The 23,415-nt window shown below is 37.4% G+C and overlaps 2 protein-coding genes across 9 annotated transcripts in view; both read left to right on the top strand.

Moving 5' to 3' along the window:
- The first annotated feature begins 87 nt into the window (after positions 1 to 87).
- LOC121857703 (differentially expressed in FDCP 8 homolog) lies at positions 88 to 16,708 on the top strand. Of its 5 annotated transcripts, none has more exons than XM_042353787.1 (12): positions 88 to 167; positions 826 to 972; positions 1,420 to 1,621; positions 2,208 to 2,298; positions 2,700 to 2,840; positions 3,279 to 3,441; positions 3,918 to 4,082; positions 5,535 to 5,579; positions 8,352 to 8,396; positions 11,165 to 11,406; positions 11,607 to 11,828; positions 12,547 to 16,708. In XM_042353787.1, exons 2-12 carry the CDS (start codon positions 843 to 845, stop codon positions 12,748 to 12,750), a joined length of 1,650 nt encoding a protein of 549 aa, XP_042209721.1. In that variant the 5' UTR covers positions 88 to 167; positions 826 to 842; the 3' UTR covers positions 12,751 to 16,708. The 5 variants fall into 5 exon arrangements, with proteins under 5 accessions (XP_042209721.1, XP_042209722.1, XP_042209720.1 ...); XM_042353788.1 differs by having other exon boundaries at positions 102 to 193; XM_042353786.1 differs by having other exon boundaries at positions 111 to 203.
- Positions 16,709 to 18,315: 1,607 nt separating this feature from the next.
- The window catches only part of LOC121857795, a 31,033-nt gene continuing 25,933 nt past the window's right edge, over positions 18,316 to 23,415 (top strand). For 3 of the 4 annotated variants that reach the window (XR_006087273.1, XM_042354012.1, XM_042354013.1), the window contains exon 1: positions 18,316 to 18,865. Coding sequence is in view for 3 of the 4 variants with exons in the window: in XM_042354012.1 (XP_042209946.1) it covers positions 18,775 to 18,865 (91 nt within the window). In the remaining variant the exon portion in view is untranslated. The remainder of the gene's footprint in view (positions 18,866 to 23,415) is intronic. The other variant, XM_042354014.1, reaches the window with a different exon arrangement.

Below are 23,415 nucleotides of genomic sequence, written 5' to 3' on the forward strand. Positions count from 1 at the left end.
CTATGTCGACTATATTAATTATTTTTTTTTTAATAAAGACAAGTTGTAGCGGTTTAGGTTCTGTTCGTGGAGGTTTTATAACACTAACAATATATGTGTGTCAGCTGTAAACAAACAACATTAACAATAACAACTGTGTATAGCAACAAGACTTAACTATAGTAGAGGTTGTTAAACACTTACTGTATTAATGGTGATTTATGGTGACATTTACCTTATTTTAATACAGTTTTAATGATAAATAAATAAGTAACGTGATGATACAGTAGTGAGGCTGAAGGTGGGCCAAGAGGGAGAGGTAGCTATGTGTTGTTAGGTCATTGTTATAAACCTCTGTAATGACTCGTTTTAGGTTAACTATGGAACTTACCAACAAAAAATAGGTTCTGGTGTGTTTTGTTTTGTTTCATGCTAATCTGACCTCCACACCTGTCACTAATGGTTCGTTATGGAGATATGACCTCTAATTACTAACAATATTGGGTGTTAGTGATCAGGGCGTTAAGGTAGAGGGAATACAGAGAATTGAAATTAACGCATAAATAATTATCGTTTCAGTCATCCTCCTACAGTATTTGGAAATTTAAATAAACCATCAGAATAACAATTTCAACAACCTAACCTGACCAACCCAACTTAACCTAACCTAACCTAATCTAACCTTACCTAACCTAACCTAACCTAACCTAACCTAACCTAACCTAACCAACCCAACTTAACCTAACCTAACCTAACCTAACCAACCCAACTTAACCTTACCTAACCTAACCTAACCAACCCAACCTAACCTAACCTAACCTAACCTAACAACCATTTTACCTTTAGTCCACAGGTTACGTAGGATGACAGACGGCACATGGACAGTAACCGACACTGCCAATATCTGTATATCAAGTGTTGTGTCGGGGGTGTCAGACGTCGCGTGTAGTGTCACTCATGGTGTGGGTGATGTTGTTCACAGTGTCACATCAGGTAAGATTTTTAGTATTATATTCTCACTGGATATTGTGAAGATTACGAACCTAAGCTTATTACACCTGATGATTATATACCCTTGCTAACATAACACAATCTAACCTAAGCTAGCCAAACTTAATCTCTTTTAATCTAACCTAAGCTAGCCAAACTTAATCTCTTTTAATCTAACCTAAGCTAGCCAAACTTAACCTCATTTAATCTAACCTAAGCTAGCCAAACTTAACCTAATCTAATGTTAACAAACTTAACCTGACTGCCCAGGTATCATTAGGTTGTTTAATCACCAGGAGAAATAAGCTGAAGTCTCTAATCATCCTGAGATCCACTTTACCTGACCATGAAACTGTAACTATTTACATTTCTCAATATTTTCATTGTTTTAATATGTAATTAAACCAGGATCTTGTTTCATTTCCATCTATATGTTTCATCACATTACAGGAATGGGGGAAGTGGTTCACAATGTTTCCTATGGGGTCGGAGATACCGTCCACAACGTGACGGCGGGAGTGAAGCGCCTTCTCACCTCCCCGCCTGTAAACTGCGACAGTATGGTAACAGAGGAGGAGTGTCCCGGTGTTCTCCCAGCAACACCACGCAACTCAATGCTCTCACCTGTTGCCGATAACCCCAGTTGTGACCAGTGAGACATATTTTATCTCTTGTAACCCCTTTTATTTGCCAGTACAATATGGGAGGGCTGGCATGAAGAGCAATGAAGAATCTCCCTCATTGTACTGTACTGTATAGTGTATATGCTGTACATCACACCACCTTGTCTATCTTCAACACTTATTTAGCCCCGTGGTGTGTGTGTGTGTGTGTGTGTGTGTGTGTGTGTGTGTGTGTGTGTGTGTGTGTGTGTGTGTGTGTGTGTGTGTGTGTGTGTGTTCCTAGATGGCTGTGGTTACTTAACACATTACAATGGCATTATTGTGAGAGGTAGAGGGTTCTTGAGGGGCAATGTACGTGGTTTGGCATCGGTCAGGGATGGACTAGAGAGTTTCAACCTGTATTAGTTTGTAATTATCATACAGTATTTTATTCAATACTTTGTGAAATACACTACTGTATTAGATTTTTTAATAATGTCCTTCAGTTAAAAAAAAAATTTATCCTTGCCGAAATAACTTTGGTCCCAAGCATTCCAGATTTTTAAAGTGCAACCTGTATCTAAAGCCTTGTAACTCTCTAAGCTGAATTTACCATTTTTTTCATCTATTTATCAGGAGCCCTGGAACTGATTCTGAAACAGCCGAGGAGGAAGCTGCCATAAATGATGAACTTGGACTGACGGAGGATCACTTCTCTCAGCCAGAGGTTTGTGGTGGTTGAGAAGGAAGAGAACTACTGATATATATAGTACTGTACAGTACATTCACGATCATTATTGGTTGATTTAATATTACCTGTACAGTACTTATTAGTAACCAAGCCTATGTGAAACACTCTCCTGGAGAAAGGCCTCTGAGGGTGATGTAAGAGTTGGTGAAGTTTTATTGACTAAGAACCAGAAAACTGTCCTGTATTGTGTATAAATATTGGTTGATGCAGTACAGTAGTCTTCAATGTTTACTGTAGTGGGAATATCATTTTCATTATTATCTAATACAGTACAGTATAGTAATTGTAGTATTTATGCAGTAATAAAACAACCGAACATTTAAATATGAATTGTGCTTTGACATTTATGGAGTTTTAATTTTTTTTTTAAATTTCAGGACAATTTTCTCTGTATGAGTGAAGAGACACTGGAGAGGAGCATTGAGAAGTGTAAGTTACTGATCCTGCAGTGTGAGGAGTCCACCACCAGGAGACGAGCCCTCGTTCACAAGCTCATACAGCTCAGACTACGGCTACAGGTTTGACTCTGGCGTACATAACATTGTTTTTGGTGTGACACTTGGAGGGAAAAAGTATCTTTCACAATGATTGTTATGGGTTTTAGTTATACAGGTACACTACTTAGCTAGAGATGGTTAGAAAGAGATAAAAAAAGCTCTAGAATGGTTGGGTGTTGGACTTCATTATGAATTTTATATTATAATTTTTTGGCATCATGGTTCATTAAAATCACTCTGGACTCCCACTCTATGATACACAGACTCAGACAGGCAGGATTGATGGGTTGTTAGGTTGTACAGTATTAGTGTGTGCTGAGCTGGCCATCAGTCATGTTGGTACCCCAGGGCTAAGCTTATTCTTTTCAGCTTGGTGTTGCTAGCCCTCAAATCATAAAGGGTGTTAGTTTTAATCAGCTTATATAGAACTGTAATTTATGTTTTGGTCTTACATAACAGGAAACCCACGATGCCTCTCAGATCGCCTCCACTGGGGTGCTTTTCCGCATGAGTCATCAGCTACAGCCTCAGAAGCCTCCATTAACTCGAACATCAAAACAGTATTGTGACAAGTGTGCGCAGATCATATGGGGAGTCATCCATATATCTTATATATGTGTCTGTAAGTTGCCTCATAGTAAATACTGTATGCTTTTGACGACATCAATTTTATCTAAAAAATTTCCGAACTTGTCTATAAATTGACGATAGTACATGAATGTCTGGTATTACAGAATTAATTTTAATATTAATTTTAATTTATTAATTCACCACCTAACCGATTTACTTACTGTTTGGGCAGTTGGACTGTTCTTTGTTATTACCTTTATTATCCAGTGTTAGAACAAGAGGGAACTGGAGTACCTAGAGAAAACCTGCCATGTTTGGTAAGATCACGCTGGATAACACCCTTCTCACATCTGTCCCAGACCAGGGATTGATCTTAGAACACAGTAGTGAAGGTCAGGCATGTTACAAGACTTTACCCACTATGGTGCAGAGTGAGCAGTATCAAGAGCAGCGCCGCCTCGTCCCTTTCTTAGTGTCGGTTGTCCTCTCTCTTTATAATACACGTACAATATTATCCCTAATTTACAGTGTGTGAGTACCGCTGTCACGGCCGATGTGTGGAAAACATCCAGAGGAGATGTGCCAGTGTGAGGGTGAACGAAGATTCTTGCTACATCTTACGCATCTGTCCTGAGGTTGGGTTGTCAGCACAGAACTACAAGTGTGCAGAGTGCAAGATACTGATCACCAACAGTGAGTTATATTAAGTGTTGTTTGTTGTAGTTGTTGAGTCTTAGTAAGGATTTCTACATAGTTTTCTTTATTACTTGTGTAGTATTATGCTGGTGATGTAGACCTGACCTGTTATTATCAGAAGGATTTTTGTAATCTTCTTGCTCCAACTTGTAAACTTAAGGGACAAAATTGTTTAGAAAAAATTTATAGCAGAATCTGAATTATAAATACTTCTTTGTACTGTTTCACTAGTGGGTATAACGGGTGTGTTCCCTCTAGTCCCGGTCCTAAAGTAAAATAGGATATCCATAAATTATCTGACTCATTTTAAAATTCAATAACTTCAATGTTGTAGATAGATCATGGTTTTATTTTACAGTATTTGGTGATTTTGTCTTGTATTTTACATTACTGTATACTGTATATAAAACTACATCAGGTTGTATGACACAATGATTGATATTACAGTGTTAAGTTGTATGATAATCGTGTGTGAAATCCTTGCTAAGGCTCTGCGTAGATAAATGTGTGGTACTGTTGTGTTGCATGACATTTTTCCTGGGTTTCATGTACGTTAGCTTGATTTAATGTTAACTGTTTGATTCATTCCTCAGTACAATAACTATCACCCTTTTACACTCCCATGTTACCTCTGTTTAACTATTACACTTACACTCTCCCGTGTATTAATGTATTCATAAGGTGCTACTAATATTATCCAAAATATTAAGATTTCTTTGATTTAAATCTCTTCCAAAGTCAACCCTGGCAATAAGCAGATAGAAATCTTCACTTGTTCTGTGATTTGAGATTCAATATTTCACCCAATTTATGGGTTTCCAGGAACCTAACCCATTCATTAAGTGAGGGATACCTGTATTAGATGTGTCAGTGAAAAATAAATTATTATAATTGAAAATGAAATTAATAGTGTCCATAATTAGTAAAAAATGTATGAATTTTTGTTTAAGTCTGATAATTATTTATGTAATAATACAGTCCACATATTGGTGATTATTCCCTATACAAGAGACCCGCAACTCTCTATGTCTGCCACAGTACTTCATCTTGAACTTAATCTGTATTCCTCCTATTTTAATTTATACATCATTCCCTTTATTCCTTAATGTCTATGGCCAAAAATTCCTCATTCAGTTGACAGTCATAATGGCATGTACTGACAGGGAGAGTTTTAAATGCCTGATATGTCTGAGGGGAGTTTGAGCAAGTAGTACCAACTGTTAGTTCTTAGTTACCCCTCTCCTCCCCATCTTTTTTTTTATCATGATTTGCTCAATATATTTTTTGTTTGTTTTAGTTGATTTTGCCCATAATTTAGCACTGATTGCTTTTTTTATGCAAATATTATGCGCTTGTGTGTGTGTGTGTGCACGCCTTGCACATGCGTTTTACATGTTTTGCTGTAGATCATTGGTTTGTTGATCTAATTTTCCATTTTGATTTTTTCAGAGTACACTGTAATAACAAAGAAAGGAAGGAAGTTAAGATGTCAAGGTATTGATACTCAGTACTTGCTATATGATAAGGTACTGGAGTTGTTATGGTAGAATCCTTTTATTCATTTGTTATTTACATTCAGATATTTTATTCAGTCGTAAATTGTATTTATGGTTCTAAATAAAACATCTGAATCTGAATTGTGTATAAGATATGTTATTTGATTTTCAGTATTCTTTATCCCTTTGTTCCTTGTGTATGATTTTATTGTTACTAATAATAAATAATAATAATTAATAATTAATGGTTTATTAAAAAGGTTCAGAAGCCAAAAGGCTGAAAATACACATTGGACAGAAATGACTTATTATATACAGAGACATGGGGTGGGTGGGTCGTTTAACAAAAGTTTTATTAATAAAAGAAGAAGGAACATGAATTGAACATATAAATTATAGTTTACAGCTGATGGCCCGAGCTGGTCTCTTTGCCATACTGTGCGAGGTCACATAGGCCACGTGGTGCAGTAACTCGTCCATAGGTGTTGATATGAAGGACCTGACCTCATGTGGTCATGGAGACACCGGGTAGTGTAGTGTTACAGTACAAGACACTGGGTGGTGTGGTGTGGTGTGGTGTCCACGTGGGGCAGTGACTGGTCCTCAGGTAGCAATATACTTACTGCCACTCATAATAGTTGACATCAGACCAATTAAAGCCATGTGGAATCAATCAAAGGGTCTCGAGACATCCGGGAAACAGTACCCAAGGAGCCAAAACTTGTCTCATTGGTTTACAGTGTACACAAACTTCACAAGTGTGTTGGTGAGTGTGAGACTGTTTTAGTAATGGTGAGAGTGTGTTGGTGAGGGTGAGAGTGTGTTGGTGAAGGTGGGAGTGTGTTGGTGAAGGTGGGAGTGTGTTGGTGAAGGTGGGAGTGTGTTGGTGAAGGTGGGAGTGTGTTGGTAAAGGTGGGAGTGTGTTGGTGAAGGTGGGAGTGTGTTGGTGAAGGTGGGAGTGTGTTGGTGAGGGTGAGAGTGTGTTGGTGAAGGTGGGAGTGTGTTGGTGAAGGTGGGAGTGTGTTGGTGAAGGTGGGAGTGTGTTGGTGAGAAGTGACTGTACAGTACATGATAAACATCCCTTTTGTATACCTTATTTTTACTTGTATTTATGGACAAGAATATTAAAAATGAAAAAGAGGATTCTAACATAATGCTTCTCATACCTGGTTACTTTTATTGTTGTACAGAAGTAGAATTAGAAACCCTAGAATATTATGTTGGAAAAAACTGCACAGTATTTTAGACCAGTGTAGTGTAACATAATTTGTACCCATTACTTAAAATATGTACTGTATTGTATTGTATTTACAGAAGTACTCTGTTGTGTAATGGAGCTTTCTGATTCAGATTGTCGTAAGATTAGGATAATGTGTACTACAGTATTTTTTGTATTGTTTAAGACTGTAATATTGTACAAACTCTAGAATGGAGGTTGTCCATTTGGTGTTCAGGGATCATTACAAAGGTTCATGCTTGTGGGAATCTCATGTCTCATGTCTATCTCACTACACTGGGTTTTGTAATATAGTGGTACAGTTCTGGTCTACTGTATTGCAAGATTCATAAAATAAAATACAGGGTGACCATAAATTTTAGACAGAAGACTCCAGTACAGTATCTGCCAGGTGTCATCTGTCCTGTTGGTTTATCGAGGAACCAATTGTATGACGTTTGTCTGTGCCATCACAACATTGGATGCCACCAGCCTTGAAATTTTTCTGTGATTATCCCTGATGCTGCGTGGTATAGATAACCCAGAGACTTAGGACAGAGGCTTTTTTAATTTAGGTGTAATCAGTAAAATAAACTGAGTGACCCTTCATATTGTGGGCCCCTAAAGTAATGCAAAATAAAACCATCAAACTAAGGAGGAGATGAGTGTGTGTTGTGGCTCTTATCTGATGCTCAATACAGTGGAGATGAAAACTACTGTATAGACTGGAGTACTTATTGATTTTGTACAGAATTATACCATGAACTACTACACAGATGATCCCCCTTAAGAAAATTGCACCGAGTAAGTTTGAGGTCTTGATAATACTCTGATCTAGGACTCTGTGGAGGTTAGGTTAGGTTTTAAAGTTATAATAGATAGGTAGTTTAAAGGTAGAGTAAAGGAGTTCATGCTAGGTGGAGGTAATCTGGTAAATACTTATTGAAGTTTTTGAAAGTATATGAGGTACAGTAGTGTTTGTGACTTAATATACTAATCCTGAGACCTGGAACTAAAGCTAGCACAAACCACATTTAGCCTAAACATACTGTCTGTCTGTCTTTCTTAACCTGACCTAGATTAACCAACCCTTAATATAATCAAATGTAATTTAACTTAAGCTACCCATAACAAAATTAGATATAAAATAATGTAACCTATTCTTAACCTAACCAAATGTAACATAAATTAACCAACCTGTAATATAATCAAATGTCATCTAACAACTTACCTTTAACATAATCAGCTGTAACCTGTCCATACTTGTTGTTGTTATTTAAAAGTTTAGGTCTGGCTCTGTGTACAGGTCCAGGGATTAATTATGCCTCTACAACACACTGTACATATTTGATTATTCCCTAATTATTTATTAACAGTAAGTTTCTTTGACTCATAATTATACTCACACTACAGAGAATATATTGAAGCATTAACTGGTTCATAAGCCCCACTTCTTTATCTTTTTCTGACATTTCCAGAGTACCTCTTGTGGTGCTCGTCCAAATATTTTACATTGGTTTATGTGTGACTAATGACTTGTGTTTTATGTTTTAGCCCATCCAAGGGGTGTTTCATGCCTTGGTGACCCCTTCAAGAAAGGTATAAACTCATAAGTGATGTACAGTTCTCTCTCTGTGACTGACTGCACTCTCTCTTCCAAGGCTTGAGCAATTTTCAACAACAAACCTCTTTAATATCTCTTGACAGTTGATTGATGTAGGCTTTAGAATGATCTTGTATTAAATAATGTTTTAGCCTTACTAAACATAAAAGTTACAACCTTGTGTATATCGTTAGAGAAAACATTTTCATAGTTGTAATGTGAACATTCTGTACACTGTGTGATGTATGAATGAGTGGGACATGTGACCCAGCTTTGTCCCCTCCAGCTGGTCTTATTGCACCACAATCTTAGTTCCAGTTTCCTTGATCTTTTGTTCTGTTTTATTATCCATAATTTCATCTTCATTTATAGTGTGTAGATTAAATACTTAAAGCTCTGGATTTTTTTTTTTTTTTTTTATATAAAGATGTTTCCCAATATGATGCTCTGGGATTCACATGACCTGACTCTTTCCTATTTGCTGTCAGTAATTCATTCATCCTAGCTGTTGTGATGTTCTGCTTCTACATCAAGGCTCAAGGCATCTACTTCATAAAACCTACATCACCACATTCATGTATATCCTGAAAGTATATTTTGTTGGACTGTATCAATGTCTTCCACACTTTATATTTATTCACTTTGTCCAATGAGTCAATTAATATTATACAGTATTCATCTTTTTTTTTTTTTTTTTTGCATTTTAACTCTCCCACACAGTGTCAGAAAGCAAATGGTTACCCCTAGTGTCATGTTCATCAAGTTTAGTGTCATGTTCATCAAGTTGTCATCATCAGTATCAAAAACAGACTTTACTGCATTAAGTTTTCCATCCAAATACACTGTGAGGTGATTTTTGTTGTCAACAGTAGTTTAAGAGAACTGTAGTATTCTTACTCCTCATCACCTGCAGTAATTCACTATAATTTCCACTCATTTGTTGGTTTACTTCTTAGGATCAGTGACAAACTTCCTCCATACAATTGTGATGTTTAAATTAACTTTGCATGTTGGGTCTCTGATTTACCTGTATGGTTATAGAGTTACTGTACCTGACATCAGCTAATTTTGCTATACCAAGAGTTGAGCAAAAGTATCAAGCTAAGGTCCTACTTTTCAAGATTTACTGAGTGAAGTAACTGTTGTTTGGGTGAGGAGATAGTTAATGTAAAATTAAACAATATTTGAAATGTGTTCATCGCTTATATGAGCAAAGAGGTTGGTAAATGCACCATGTTTGGCATTTCCATGACTAAAATTACCACAGAAGAAGGTCTTCAGGTGTGCACTGCTGTCATGTGAGTTTCAGTTCATTGTTTTGAAAATATTATTGCCTTGGTAATACAGTACAGTATACTTGTATGTCATCATCAAAATTAGAAGAAAAATTGTTTAGTTTTGTGTGTTAGTAACTCATTCTGAAGATTTATTGGGCATAACAAATGGTATTTCTCCTAGTCACCAAGTTTCAGCTTTTATGTTGATCTGTTGAGTAATACTTACATGTATGAATGATACTGTGATATTGTTTATATAGAATGTACTGACAACTCCTCACTAGATGTTCATGCCTGTGATTTTTTCTTCTGTGGTGATTCCTATACAGTACTGTACAGGGTGATAACAAATTATATTTCTGATTATAAACAATTATCATGAAAAACTAACAAAGCTTCTTTTTCATGTGTGGGAATGTAAATAAAGGAAGTTTTTGTTCTACCAATGCCAGCAACTTTGGGAAATCAGAAGGAGGCTGTCAGAAAAGTTTAATATGATACTGTATGCTCTAAAATGTATGGAGGGAAACAGAGTACCACTTTAATATCTGCCGAGCCACAAAATGAACTCACATTGAACTTCTTAAGGATACAAAAAATGTGTTCTTGTCTAGTATATCATGTTTTTTGCTGTAGTTTTTACAGCTTTTCATAATAAAATTTTTAAATTGAGATCATCTGTAATCACCCAGTACTGTATGTTAAGATGGCAGTGACTCCGGCTTTATGTTCATGTTGATGTACCTGTGGTGGTAAATAGTAGTGACTCGCTTAACTCTGTCCTCATCAAAGAAGGCTCCAAGGACCTCAGCTTATAAGCCAGCATGCCACTGTCCTGAGGATAGTCTGTATGTTATTGCTAAAACATTGTGAAGCAAAACAAATAAAACAATCACAAGTTGCTCTTCCTTTAAGCATGCTACTGCACAGCTTTTTGGCACATTATTTTTTAGTTGACTTTTTAGTTAAGTGTTTGTAACTATAGTAAATGCATGTACATTTATCTTTTCATATATTTCAGATTAATTACAGAATTATTGATATATATTGTACAGTATAGTAGCTATTTTGAGATATTTTCAAAAGTGTTATTATACAGTGGTAAGATAAAATGTTTGTCATGAAAAAATCTATTGCATATTAAACTAGGGTCTTGGGTCTTGGCTATTTTGTGATATTTGGCAGATACTGAAGAGTCCAGTACTGTACTGTATCAGATAAGTAGGAGGAAGGGAAGGGGAGCGGAGCGGAGGGGTTGCTTTTTCAGCGTTAAGTTGTTTTGGGTAAACAGGTGTATGGCGGTAGTTGTGTATGATATCCCACTGTTGATACCAGTTTATGCCACCAAACAATGATATCAACTGTGGGATATTATATATAAAATCACTGTTGTTCAATGGTAGATAATGGTACAGTATTACAATGGGTGTTAGGCTGTTGATGTACACACAGTGAAGCAACTCATCTCATCCTGTTTATTCTGACAGAAAATGCCTGGTGTGAACCGAGACGATGCGACTACACGGGCCTACATTACTGCCCTGCCTGCCACTGGAACTCCCGAATGGTAATGCCAGCGAGGGTGATACACAACTGGGATTTTGAAGAGCGACTTGTGAGCAGACAGGCCAAGCAGTTCCTCTTGCTGATGAAGAACAGACCAGTACTTCATATGGAGAAACTAAACCCTCACCTCTTCAAGTTTGTTGAGGAACTTAGTACAGTGAAGGTATAGTAGAGGGGAAGATTCCAGCAATTATGAATCTCATGAAGATTAAGAACCCTGGCTTATTACACCTATTCATTAAACACCCTAATATTAAGTGGGGGGGGGTGTATTTTGTCTTCTACTGTAATAATTGTCTCTCACAAATAGGTATTTTACTTGAAAGTTAATATAATACTGTGTTGATACTCCGTCTCTTTCAGAAACTACGGGAGGATCTTCTCGTTATGAAGCAGTACTTGGGAACTTGTCGCACTGCACAAGAATCTCGGATGCTTCGGCAACTAGAGGAACGCCAACACTTTGTGGAGAACGCGTTTATGTTCTCCTTACAAGACCTGGTGGATGTCAACTCCGGGGTGTTAGTGGAGTACCTCAAGAAAATTCACAATAGTTTCTCTTCTCATATTAAGAAAGAGTGTTTGGTAATTATTTTTCTTGTTTGGGTTCTCATAGGTTACACACTGAAGGAAAATTAACATTTTCTTTTTTCTTTTTTAACCGATCAGTGAGTAGCTTTTATCCTTTCGTACATGAACATTAAACTGACTCTTTCCTCTTGTGTTAATTTCTCTGCCATCTTTGTTGACTTGTATCAATTATCTCACATAAAAGACAAGAAAAAGAACCTTAACTTTTCTATGGTGTACAGCCTATAAGACTCCCTGTATATTAACATAGAGCTTAGAAATGATTGTTTAGAAGTTCACATTGATCACATACAGTACAGTACTTGAAGTTTGTCCAGTTGGAATCTGTGGAAGAGCAGATGTGGTGGCTAAGAATTAATTTTATTTACAGCATATTCAGGTTAAGAATATGAGTACATTACATGTAGGTATTTCTATTTGTTGCCCAAACTCTTTTCTGTTACTTACGAACACTTGTATTGTAATATATATTTTTTTCTTTTTATTTCACCCTAGTTCTTTGAGACCTCTGTACCCTTGACCTGCTTGATATGTATGTGGAAGAGGAGCATAAATAATTGACACATGGATAGATATATAGATACACGTTTTATCATAATATATTTTGCTCTAACATGTTGTTAAAATGAAGATTGTTTTGATATTGGGAGTATACTGTAGTATTTTTCATTAGTATGCAAGATTTATTCAAACGAATATTTTTGTTCTTCAGGTGTGCCAGGGGAAGGGATACATTTGTGAATTATGTGACGGGAGTGAGATAATTTTCCCCTTTGATGGCGGCGTTGTCGTGTGTACCGGCTGCTCCACGGTCTTACATCACCTGTGTTACACCTCTCGCAGCAGCAAATGTCCCAGGTGTGCACGGCAGGAAGCAAGACGGAAGCAGGAATCGACTGACAACTTGTGTACATAAGTTAAGGAATAGTTTTTTATGCCTTTATCTATAATTTCATGTAAAAACAGATGATTTGTATGAGGTGCTCGAGGAAACAGTGACAGATACTCCCAAATCATCTTTTTGAATAATTACAGAAAACATATCCCTAAACGTAGACTAAATTTCATATCTCTTGACACCAGTTTCATCGTCGCCGTTTCATGGGTGAGGGAGATATATTACTGTGCTGTACTGTGCACGGATAATATATGATGCTAATATTGGCCGTGATTATTCTATCTCAAAAAATGATCCTGGTGTATTCGTCACTGTTGCCCAGAGCGTCTTATATGAGGTAATAATTATGGTATGTGGCAGTTTTGTGATATACTGGTATTTGTTGATTTGACTACAAATTCAAGTATCAAAACTTACATTGTAAATGTAAAAAATTAAAGCTTTATTTGTCATAGTGTATGGTATGCATGATTAGTAACTTAATTGGAGTACAAATATATTTAAATGCAATTTTCTGTAATAATGAAATACAGGTACAGTACTGTACTGTTCATTTTAGCCTTTGGGGATAAAGCCTTAAAGAATGTAGCTATCCCCCATAACTCTGCTCATCTCTGAAAACAAAGGTGGTCCATGGCTTAGTTGGTAACACTGTACGGTACTTCCAGTCCTTGAAACATGTGGTTAATACCACAACCAGGGAGGGAAGGAGGGCTGGTGTCTACTGACCTGCCCAACATCCACATCAAACCCCAGGATAAGCTAACTCTTCTTGCCTAATGTTACTACTCTTTAAAAAGGATGAAATATATGTTAGTAGATAACTACAGCTGTGGAGAAGAGATTATAACTCCCTTATTTAGGTGTTAAGTATTAAGACCTTTGTTATTGTTTACCAGCATCTACCCCAACAACTGGCAGTCTAATTCTCCACCACATTACAGTAAAAACAATTCCTGGGTAATGGCTGAAATTTTTACTTAAAATCTTCTTAAAACTTTGTCATGATATAATTGTTTACAATATTATAGAATTTTTAATTTAGAATATTCTATTGGAGTTCTTTGTTAAACTCAAAGTTGGTGAAATGTATTGTGTTTACTTTATAGTCATTATATTCTTTGAAGGAAAACCTTATATTTTCTTGTTAGATTATTTATCAAGACATCTGAACTAATGTACCATTGCATTGAGTCATCTCCCTCCATACACATTTGCTTATCACACATTAATGTTCGTCTGTGTGTGAATGTACGCTTATTTATATGTATCTTTCTATATATGAGTGTCTGTATGTACTGTATCTCTGTCTCTCTAATTATTTTTCTATCTATTTTTCTATATGTCTATGTGGCATCAATACAGGTTGCTATATAACCATAATATATCAAACTCTATCGATTTATTCAAAATATTTTCCACCAAGTTAAGCGGCTTAGCCCAAGTGACTGCATGTAGGGCCTCTGACAGGTAGTGACTGATTCATGGGATAATATTGTAAGTTGTAGCTTTGTCTGGTGATTGTGTGTGAACTACTACTTATTTAGTAGGAAGATTTATGTAAGAGTACTGTTAATGCGGAGTCAAGCCAGGAAGAAGTCATGGGGTCCATATGTGTGTGTGTGTGTGTGTACTGTATTGTTGATCATGAAGGTTGAAAAATTGTCTTGGTTTTGTTACATAAATAATACAAATACTGTATTTAATTGTCTTGGTTCATTTACATTATAGGAATATTTCATTGTCTTGGTGCTGTTCAGAATTGTTTTATTTGTGATTAAATTGATTATGGTTCATCAATCTGGTTAATAATAAATGGAAAATCTGAGACCAGTAAAATGTACAGTATTGTTTTGTAAAAAATATTTTTGTATTGTGGATAAACATTTTGTGTGTGAAACATACAGACGTTTGTAGCAGATGTGACTAGGGTTGATGTGACACCTTTTTATTTTAGGCCTAATGTGGAAGTGTCTGATCTCCAAAAAAAAATTTCCTAAAATATTATTAATGCTAAACCTGTGGTTAAGGATCTTACCCTTCATCCCCCATATGTGTAAAAATGGAATGTAAAGAATGTAAAACTTCTACTGATGATGGCCACTGTCCCAACACCTATGGTAACTTCTACTGATGATGGCCACTGTCCCTACACCTATGGTAACTTCTACTGATGATGGCCACTGTCCCTACGACTAACTCCTACTGACTCTAAAATCTGGTTCCTTATTTTATAAAGATTACTTTCAGTGGTTCCTGACCCCAAGGTTCATCCACTATAAATGATATTAAAAGTAATGTGCAGTAGCATTTGATATTATAAATTTTGAGGCCCTCAAACAAGTGGGTCGAGAGTCAAGCAAGTACAGGTATAGCCCTTATTTTATTTTTTTAGAAATGGCTCTAGCAGTGTTATGTATAGTTAAATATACTGTTCAATATATGGAAACATTATGGTATTAGGCTTTAAGGGAAAAGATACAGCTAACAAAAATTGTTTACCATGTTTATTTTATTTTATACTTTATCATTTCACCACTTATCAGCTCACTAGCCACTTGGGCAGTTGGTCTGTTCTTTTTCCCGTGCTATGACCCTTATTGACAAGACTTAGTACAGGAGGAAACTGTAGTACCGAGAGAAAACCTGCCATGTCTGGTAGTGTCACACTGGATAGTACTGTACCCTTCTCACAGCTGTCCTGGGTCGGGGATTGAACCCAAGACATATCAATGAGAGATACACACGTTGCTGCTGGACCACCAACCCTCAAATATCATTCCCGCTCTTTGTTTATAACTATAATAAACTACCGTATTTACTAAGTGTCATTAGAAGAATATAACTTAATTATCTTTTATTGTACTGCACCAGATATTGAATTTCTTGGCAGTGACACATGTTTATCTCCCCTCATTACCTCACTGATAACCATTATGTGAGCAAACTGAACCTTAATGTTTGTCCTTACTGTCTCCTGCCTGTGGGTCCACCCTATGTGGCTCTGCTGGGTGTAAAAAAATAGATAAAATTCCAGTCTCATAGGGTAACACTTGACACTTCCTCATACCGCACTAACAGGTGCTAGTGCTTGCATGGTTTCCTTTCAACATACACACTAACTCTGTGCCAGGAAGGACCGGTTGTTAAGTCTTGTTTACCAGAAACTGAGTCATTTAACAAAACTTTCGTATTTCTAATATTGAAGTTATAAAACTTCTCGGATGACTGGTGCTTCTCTGTTCGTGTTATTAATTTGGCCAGAGTATAATATATCAGGGATCACTACAGGATAAATTCGAGGACAGCATCGTCTAATTGAGTGTATTTTATTACATTCTGGTGAAGGCTCTTGCTGTACATCCAGACCTTTATTTGTTTTTCCTAAAGGAGTCATCCCTATGAAGTGATAATACTGTACTGTATATGCAAACTAAATTAAACAAAACATCACTTATTTATTGCCTGATAAATAGACAAAGTATAATAATTGCTTATATACTAATAGAGGCAGTCATCGTTAATCATCACCAATATATATATATATGCAAAATGAATAAATGAAATGAAAAAGTTTAACTGATATTAACCTGAGAATCAAGCACAGAGGAGCCACATGCTTTAACCCCTCGTGGTGGTCCCTCTGTAACTACTGTGGAACCCAAACTTTTCATCATTTTTGTTTTAATTAATGTGTATATTATAAGAAAACTTGAGAACCCTGTGATATTTTATTATGGAACATAGACTCTTAGATTACCTCTGTGTATTGACAACTGTTTATTTGTTATTATAAGCACTCTTCCTTTCATAGTTCAACCTTTTTATTATTTTTGTTTTTAAGTCATCAAAATTATATTGTTCAAAACTTAAAGTGATGTTGATGATGAAATTGTTTATTAGTCAAAGTTTTATATAAAGATTCAAGTTGGTTTTACCCTCAGATATTGAACCTCTTATTTTATTGTTATTATTAAACATTATTAAACGAGTTTCAGATGTGACAAGTTTTTAATTACACTTATGAAACAAATAATAATAATAACTGGTCAATAAACTTTTGTAATTTTAATAGTTTATCTGATTGAAGAAGATGAATTTTTTATGTGTATTTATACTGTCCTGAAATGGTAGTTCAACTTAGTGTGTATTGTCAATTGATATGAAGCATTGCAAGTAAGATTACAATGTCTTCAGTTACCTAGTTTGTATAAGAGAAGAATAAGGAGTGATTCAAGAGAAGTACGGCAAATAAACACCTCAAAGGAAATTACTCATCAGTGTCTGGGGCGTAAGCGAGGGAGGTGCCCGACAGGTGGGAGCAGCCGGGACGCCGTTGCTAGGTTACCCTCCCAAACACACCCACCTCTCCTCCTCTCACAACCATGTAATTATTTTTAAAAGTCACACATATCAGCTAAATTCTACCTTAACTAAAATTATTCTTGGTACCATTGGCTTAGTTTATGTTTAGTTTGAGTTTGTGTTATCTAGGAGAAACATATAATGCATGGCTTTAGTGGTATTCTTAGTTGGTTATGATTCTGGCCATCTCCCTGTTCCACTTCCATTATGTACAGTATATTTAGTCTCCTTCCCTCCACTATGAATGTTTATCCTCTCTCCTTCCTCCTTTATCTCCTAGAATATCAATCTCCATCCCTTCCTCCCTCTACCTATATCCCATCGACCCAGTTATCACCAGTAGATAATGACGCCTCTTGATCTTACACTTCTCCTCTACTCCAAAATATTTTAAGTTACTGTGAATATCTTTGCTTAAGCTTCCCTAATTAAAAATATGAATAAAGTATAATTGCCATATTTATCAGGTTGTATCAGTAATTCACAGAAAGTTCTCTCAGTTTTTAATTACTGGTTGAAATGTTTAATTACTAATATTAGTTGTTAATTGTTAAAGCGTAGTAATAAGTAACATTATAGCGTCGACAACTTCAATCAGTTGTTGACGTACGAAGTGTTCACGTCTTTATGGTATCTATAATATTAACAGCACGTAGACACCTAATATAATAACAATATCATGGGTAATGAAAATGTGAGCATATAGTGTAACAATCACAAGGAATATTATATGAGAATGAATAATGGTCAGAAACACATTGATTTCAGGTATTGCAAGTTGCTAATGTTAAAGATGTCCCACGAATATCACCGGTAAACTATTTATATTTTTTGTAATTCAAATAAGACATATCAATCCTAGCTTATACTAGATGATGCATTATGGCTAGGTAAGGGTATATTTGGTAGGATTTTGTAGTGTGAAGTTATGGAAATTAAAGATTAATGGAAACATGTATAAAACGGCTTTCTCATTCTGTCCTTAATTGAATCAACTTATTGTTTACCATTACATGTATACCTGCACTGTCTTTGTACATAATGAACTAATGCAAATTAACATGGACGACTTTCCTAGATAAATATTTAGACATTTTCTTTTCCTCGATCGTGGTATTCCATTTAACATTAGATATTTTGCTCACTTGGAGGATAATGTATGCGGTACGACAGTTTGGGTAACGTGGTGGGGGGAGCAGCATGTGTTGGCTCACCTGTGTAGTGGTGATGGTGATGGTAACAACTCGCTCTATATTCCTGGCTGGCCCTCAACATCTTTCAACCAACATCAACAGCACATATTTGGCCTTGACAGTGTTTTTTTTATTATTGTAACTGATAAAATCTGTAGAGTCTGTAGTACGACTTAATAATGAAAATGTGTACACCGAGGAAAGGTCATGTGTGTATATATAGGTAATATATTATGTGTGTGTGTGTGTGTTTTATACATACTGTGTTTATCACTAACAAGAAATAACAATACACGTAACCATGTTTGCAATATGGTGCTTCGCTTACCTAATTAGCTGATCGATAACAGATGCTAACCTAACCTAACCTAGCATAACCTAACCTAACCCAAACTAAACTAAAAACTAACATAACCAAACATGAGAGATCTATGAGTGCTATGAAAACCCATGAGGATATTAAGTGAGTTGTGAGTGATGAGTAATGAGGGACGAGATGTGGTGGCCAGGGATGGTGGTGATACTGGTAGCTGGTCCCCTGTTCGCCCTCCCTCCTGTACACGCACACATCCCAGGTTAGTTAATATTGTATGTGTTTTTGTTATATTGTATCTGTATTTTCTCTTAAAACATTGACACAAATCATCAACTTTATATAATTCACTTAAAATTTTGGTTAGGTTAAGATTGGTGTTTTTTGCTTCATAAATCACTTTCAATCGTGTTTATTCTGTTCTCCACCTTCAGATTTATTCCGTGTTTCACCTTCAGGTTTATTCCGTGTTCCACCTTCAGATTTATTCCGTGTTCCACCTTCAGATTTATTCCGTGTTTCACCTTCAGATTTATTCCGTGTTCCACCTTCAGATTTATTCCGTGTTCCACCTTCAGATTTATTCCGTGTTCCACCTTCAGATTTATTCCGTGTTCCACCTTCAGATTTATTCCGTGTTCCACCTTCAGATTTATTCCGTGTTCCACCTTCAGATTTATTCCGTGTTCCACCTTCAGATTTATTCCGTGTTCCACCTTCAGATTTATTCCGTGTTTCACCTTCAGATTTATTCCGTGTTCCACCTTCAGATTTATTCCGTGTTCCACCTTCAGATTTATTCCGTGTTCCACCTTCAGATTTACATTTCAGGATCTATATTGTACACTGAAATACCTCTACAACCCGTACAACAATATGCACGGGTGTTGCGGAGCTAAACTGAACATTGACTAGACCGTGTTCTGCCGTAGGTCGTACCGCAACTGTAAGTGCTACTGTAAAATCCCCCATCTAACCAACTGCAGTAATTGTCAGCTGAATTTCAGAGTTTGTGATTACATTACAACTAAACATAACTGTCTGGCCAAATCCAAAGACACTCTCTCTCTCTCTCTCTCTCTCTCTCTCTCTCTGTGATGACGTTGGTTACTACAGTATTAATGAAACACATGTACTGGCTCTCTCTTGGGTGTTCATATATGCTCCCTCAGCTCCCCGGGGTCACATAACAACATGCACCACGGAGGGTTACCTCACGCATGAGTGTATTGATGACGCGGGGTAATTATACAGTCGGACTTTTGGCGTATACGCTGACACTACAGTACTCAGCCGTCACCATGAATGAACCAAGTGGATATTTTCTCCAGTCTAAATCATTTTGTTATCTCTGTATTAGTGATTACCGCCAATTTTTTGCTTTTATCTATACTTATATCTTTACCTATATACAAGTCTGTAATTGTGTGTCCACCTGTAAATGTGTGTGCGTCTGTAAATGTGTGTGCGCCTGTAAATGTGTGTGCGCCTGTAAATGTGTGTGCGCCTGTAAATGTGTGTGCGTCTGTAAATGTGTGTGCGCCTGTAAATGTGTGTCCTGTAAATGTGTACGCCTGTAAATGTGTGTGCGCCTGTAAATGTGTGTGCGCCTGTAAATGTGTGTGCGCCTCGTCTGTAAATGTGTGTGCGCCTGTAAATGTGTGTACGCCTGTAAATGTGTGTACGCCTGTAAATGTGTGTGCGTCTGTAAATGTGTGTACGCCTGTAAATGTGTGTACGGTAAATGTGTGTACGCCTGTAAATGTGTGTACGGTGTATGTAAATGTGTGCGCCTGTAAATGTCGCGTCTGTCTTATAAATGTGTGTAATGGCCTGTAAATGTGTGTGCGTCTGCAAATGTGTGTACGCCTGTAAATGTGTGTGCGTCTGCAAATGTGTGTACGTCTGTAAATGTGTGTACGCCTGTAAATGTGTGTGCGCCTGTAAATGTGTGTACGCCTGTAAATGTGTGTGCGTCTGCAAATGTGTGTACGCCTGTAAATGTGTGTGCGTCTGCAAATGTGTGTACGTCTGTAAATGTGTGTACGCCTGTAAATGTGTGTGCGTCTGTAAATGTGTGTACGTCTGTAAATGTGTGTGCGCCTGTAAATGTGTGTACGCCTGTAAATGTGTGTGCGTCTGCAAATGTGTGTACGCCTGTAAATGTGTGTTTCTGTCATTGTGTGTGTCTTTATTGTCTTCTATTTTCTAAGTAAATGCTCCCGGGGGAGGAGTTAGGTTAAGTTAAGCTTTGTATGGTTATGTCGCCTTTCTTATAGAATGGTGTTACTCTGGTATATTTATACTCATCTGGTACAGTGCTAATGGTGTTATTGGTGTCATTAATATAGTGGCACCATCATTCAAACACTTGGATGGTTAGGTTAGGTCCTGTTGGCGGATGAGAAGGTGTAAGCGGTATCCCAAATAATAAATGATTCTTGGTGCATCTCCTCATACCAACACAGTCGATTTATTGACTCTATGACGACACTGACGAATACACAGTCTAATCACCCATTCATTATCCCCCCAACACCTTCACTACTGTTATTGTGGCTCCCCTACCGTATGTGGAGGGGAGCTTTTTGTGGCCGCGACGGGTATACTGTATATTGTCATGCTGGAGGTATGGGTTCTCGCCCTTCCAGTGTGCATGGCGACTTGTGATTCGCCTCTATGTAACAGGTCTCTTCTCTGCTTCTTTGTGTATCCATCGTTTAGAATACAGGTTAGGTTAGGTTAGGGCACAGAAGAGTGAAGTTAGGTTAGGGCACAGAAGAGTGAAGTTAGGTTAGCTTAGGTTAGGGCAGAGAAGAGTAAGGTTAAGTTAGGTTAGGTTGGGGGCAAAGAAGAACGAGGCTAAGTATCGGTTAGGTTTGGTTCTAGATCGGGATATTACTGAGTCCTGGTAATAATGGTTTAGGCTAGAGGGAGACAGCGACCACTAGGCTAGGTAATGACGGACCTCAGTCACGGGGAAGCAAATTAAGGTTACGGTAATTACTCGTGGACAATAATGACCAGTGTCTTCACGAACCTGCCAGGGTATTTCCTCTTTAATGAACCACAGTTGTTTGGTTTGTGTGTGTCCCATTGGCTGACTCACTGATACCCGGAACCGGACACGACATTTAACCTTATTTAACCATACCCTATGTAATTTACTATACCCCTAATAAGCAGACCTAACCTAACCAATTCTGATCAAACTAACCTTTAACCTAACCTAATCTGATCTAACCAACTTCTAACCTAATTGAACTCGATCTAACCTACCCATAACCTAACCTAACTTACCTAACCTAAGCTTATTTAATATTATAGAGTAATATCAATATTACCTGATAACGCGTGACCATGGTGCCCCGGAGCTCCAGTAATGCTCACAGAGGGACGGATGATAATTACATTTAAAACATTTTTTTGAAACTAAGTGTACAGATTTATACATACGGTACGGTAATGCCCATGTGATAGTGGTGGAATACCTAAATTAACCAAGATGTTAACATTAATAAACCCAGCTTAACCTCACCATCAGGACAGGACGCTCTCCGGTAATCCTTCCTGCTACGCTTTGAATCTCAGGGATGCGGAAAAGTATTAATTTTTCCTAAGCTGGATATGGGAGAACCCGTCTAACTGGTTCACTTGAAGTACGACACAAAATTGGACTCTCAAACATACACACGCTAAGTTTCCTCGTAGCTAATGTGAAAACTTGGTTTGAATTTATATAACTTGACAGGAATATTGGTGTCCTCAAGCGCCCGGACAAGGTCTCTTTTAACTTAGGTGTTGAGGACGTGGGGTGTAGCTCGCGTGTTCGACCTTATCAGAACACACACACGCGGCTTCCAGGTTGATGATGTTATCATAACTTCAACTTCCTCGTGCGCAATGTCTCTTTTTCTGTTTCTTTGGGCGCAGTCCTGTATTCAGTTCCGGCAGCAGTACAGTAATGCGTGTGTGGCATGATGTGCGCTTATTGGTTCATGCCCACAATGACTTGCTGGTATTTCGTACTCTTATTGGCCCATCCCAACCATTTGCTGGAGTACCGTGCGCTAATTGGTCAGTATACGCACATGACGTACACTAATTGGTGGTGGTTCGTCATGACTGAGTAGGTCTTCCATCATGTGAGTCAGGGGGAAGACACGTCATCTCTTGATCTCAAAACCATTAATATATTCTGCTTATACCTTTTTGGGTTTAAAGCTAAAGCTGAGTATTGAAGTGCGTGACATTTCTAAGGTGGATTTGGTAAGATTTCATTAGGTTAAAAGTGCATTTCGGTTACATTAGTTTGGGGTCGTGGTGGTTAGTTGGGCTTTGTTCGGTTAGATTTGGTTTGTTAGGTTAGGTATATTTGGTGATTGCTTTAGAAACATGACGTCACACTTCAAAATCAATCACAGCCTGATTGTACCAGCTGGGGTTACTTAGTGCAGCATCACCACCAAGCGGCACGTCGCGCCCCGGAAGTGTGAGTGAGGCGGCGGTAGAATGGGCGGATGTTCTTGTGAATGGACGAGTAACCAGCTGCACTTGTTATTGTTTATCTTCTAACTCTTGTGCCGCTGTGTGCTTACGTTTCCGGATTAAGAACCTCGGTGAGATAAACTTACAACTGTTTTCTTGGTCCACCTTTGGTTAAATCAACTTAATGTTTGTTATTGTTTGTATACTGTACTGTACCTGCACGGTTTGTATACTACACTCGGTAAAATAAGTACAGCATCTGGCAAGAGAGTCTCATGAATTTTCAGGTGAACAAGTCACATGTGAAGCTATCAATGCGAGGTA

The sequence above is a fragment of the Homarus americanus genome, unplaced genomic scaffold (assembly GCF_018991925.1).
Source record: "Homarus americanus isolate GMGI-L3 unplaced genomic scaffold, GMGI_Hamer_2.0 scaffold16712, whole genome shotgun sequence".
Taxonomy (NCBI): domain Eukaryota; kingdom Metazoa; phylum Arthropoda; class Malacostraca; order Decapoda; family Nephropidae; genus Homarus; species Homarus americanus.

Bases quoted from the DNA above. Each gene is read 5' to 3' on its own strand.
- LOC121857703 (XM_042353786.1), top strand. The intron at 2,841-3,278 runs GTTTGACTCTGG...CTTACATAACAG, and splicing joins AGCTCAGACTACGGCTACAG to GAAACCCACGATGCCTCTCA. The intron at 5,580-8,351 runs GTATTGATACTC...TTTATGTTTTAG, and splicing joins AAGGAAGTTAAGATGTCAAG to CCCATCCAAGGGGTGTTTCA.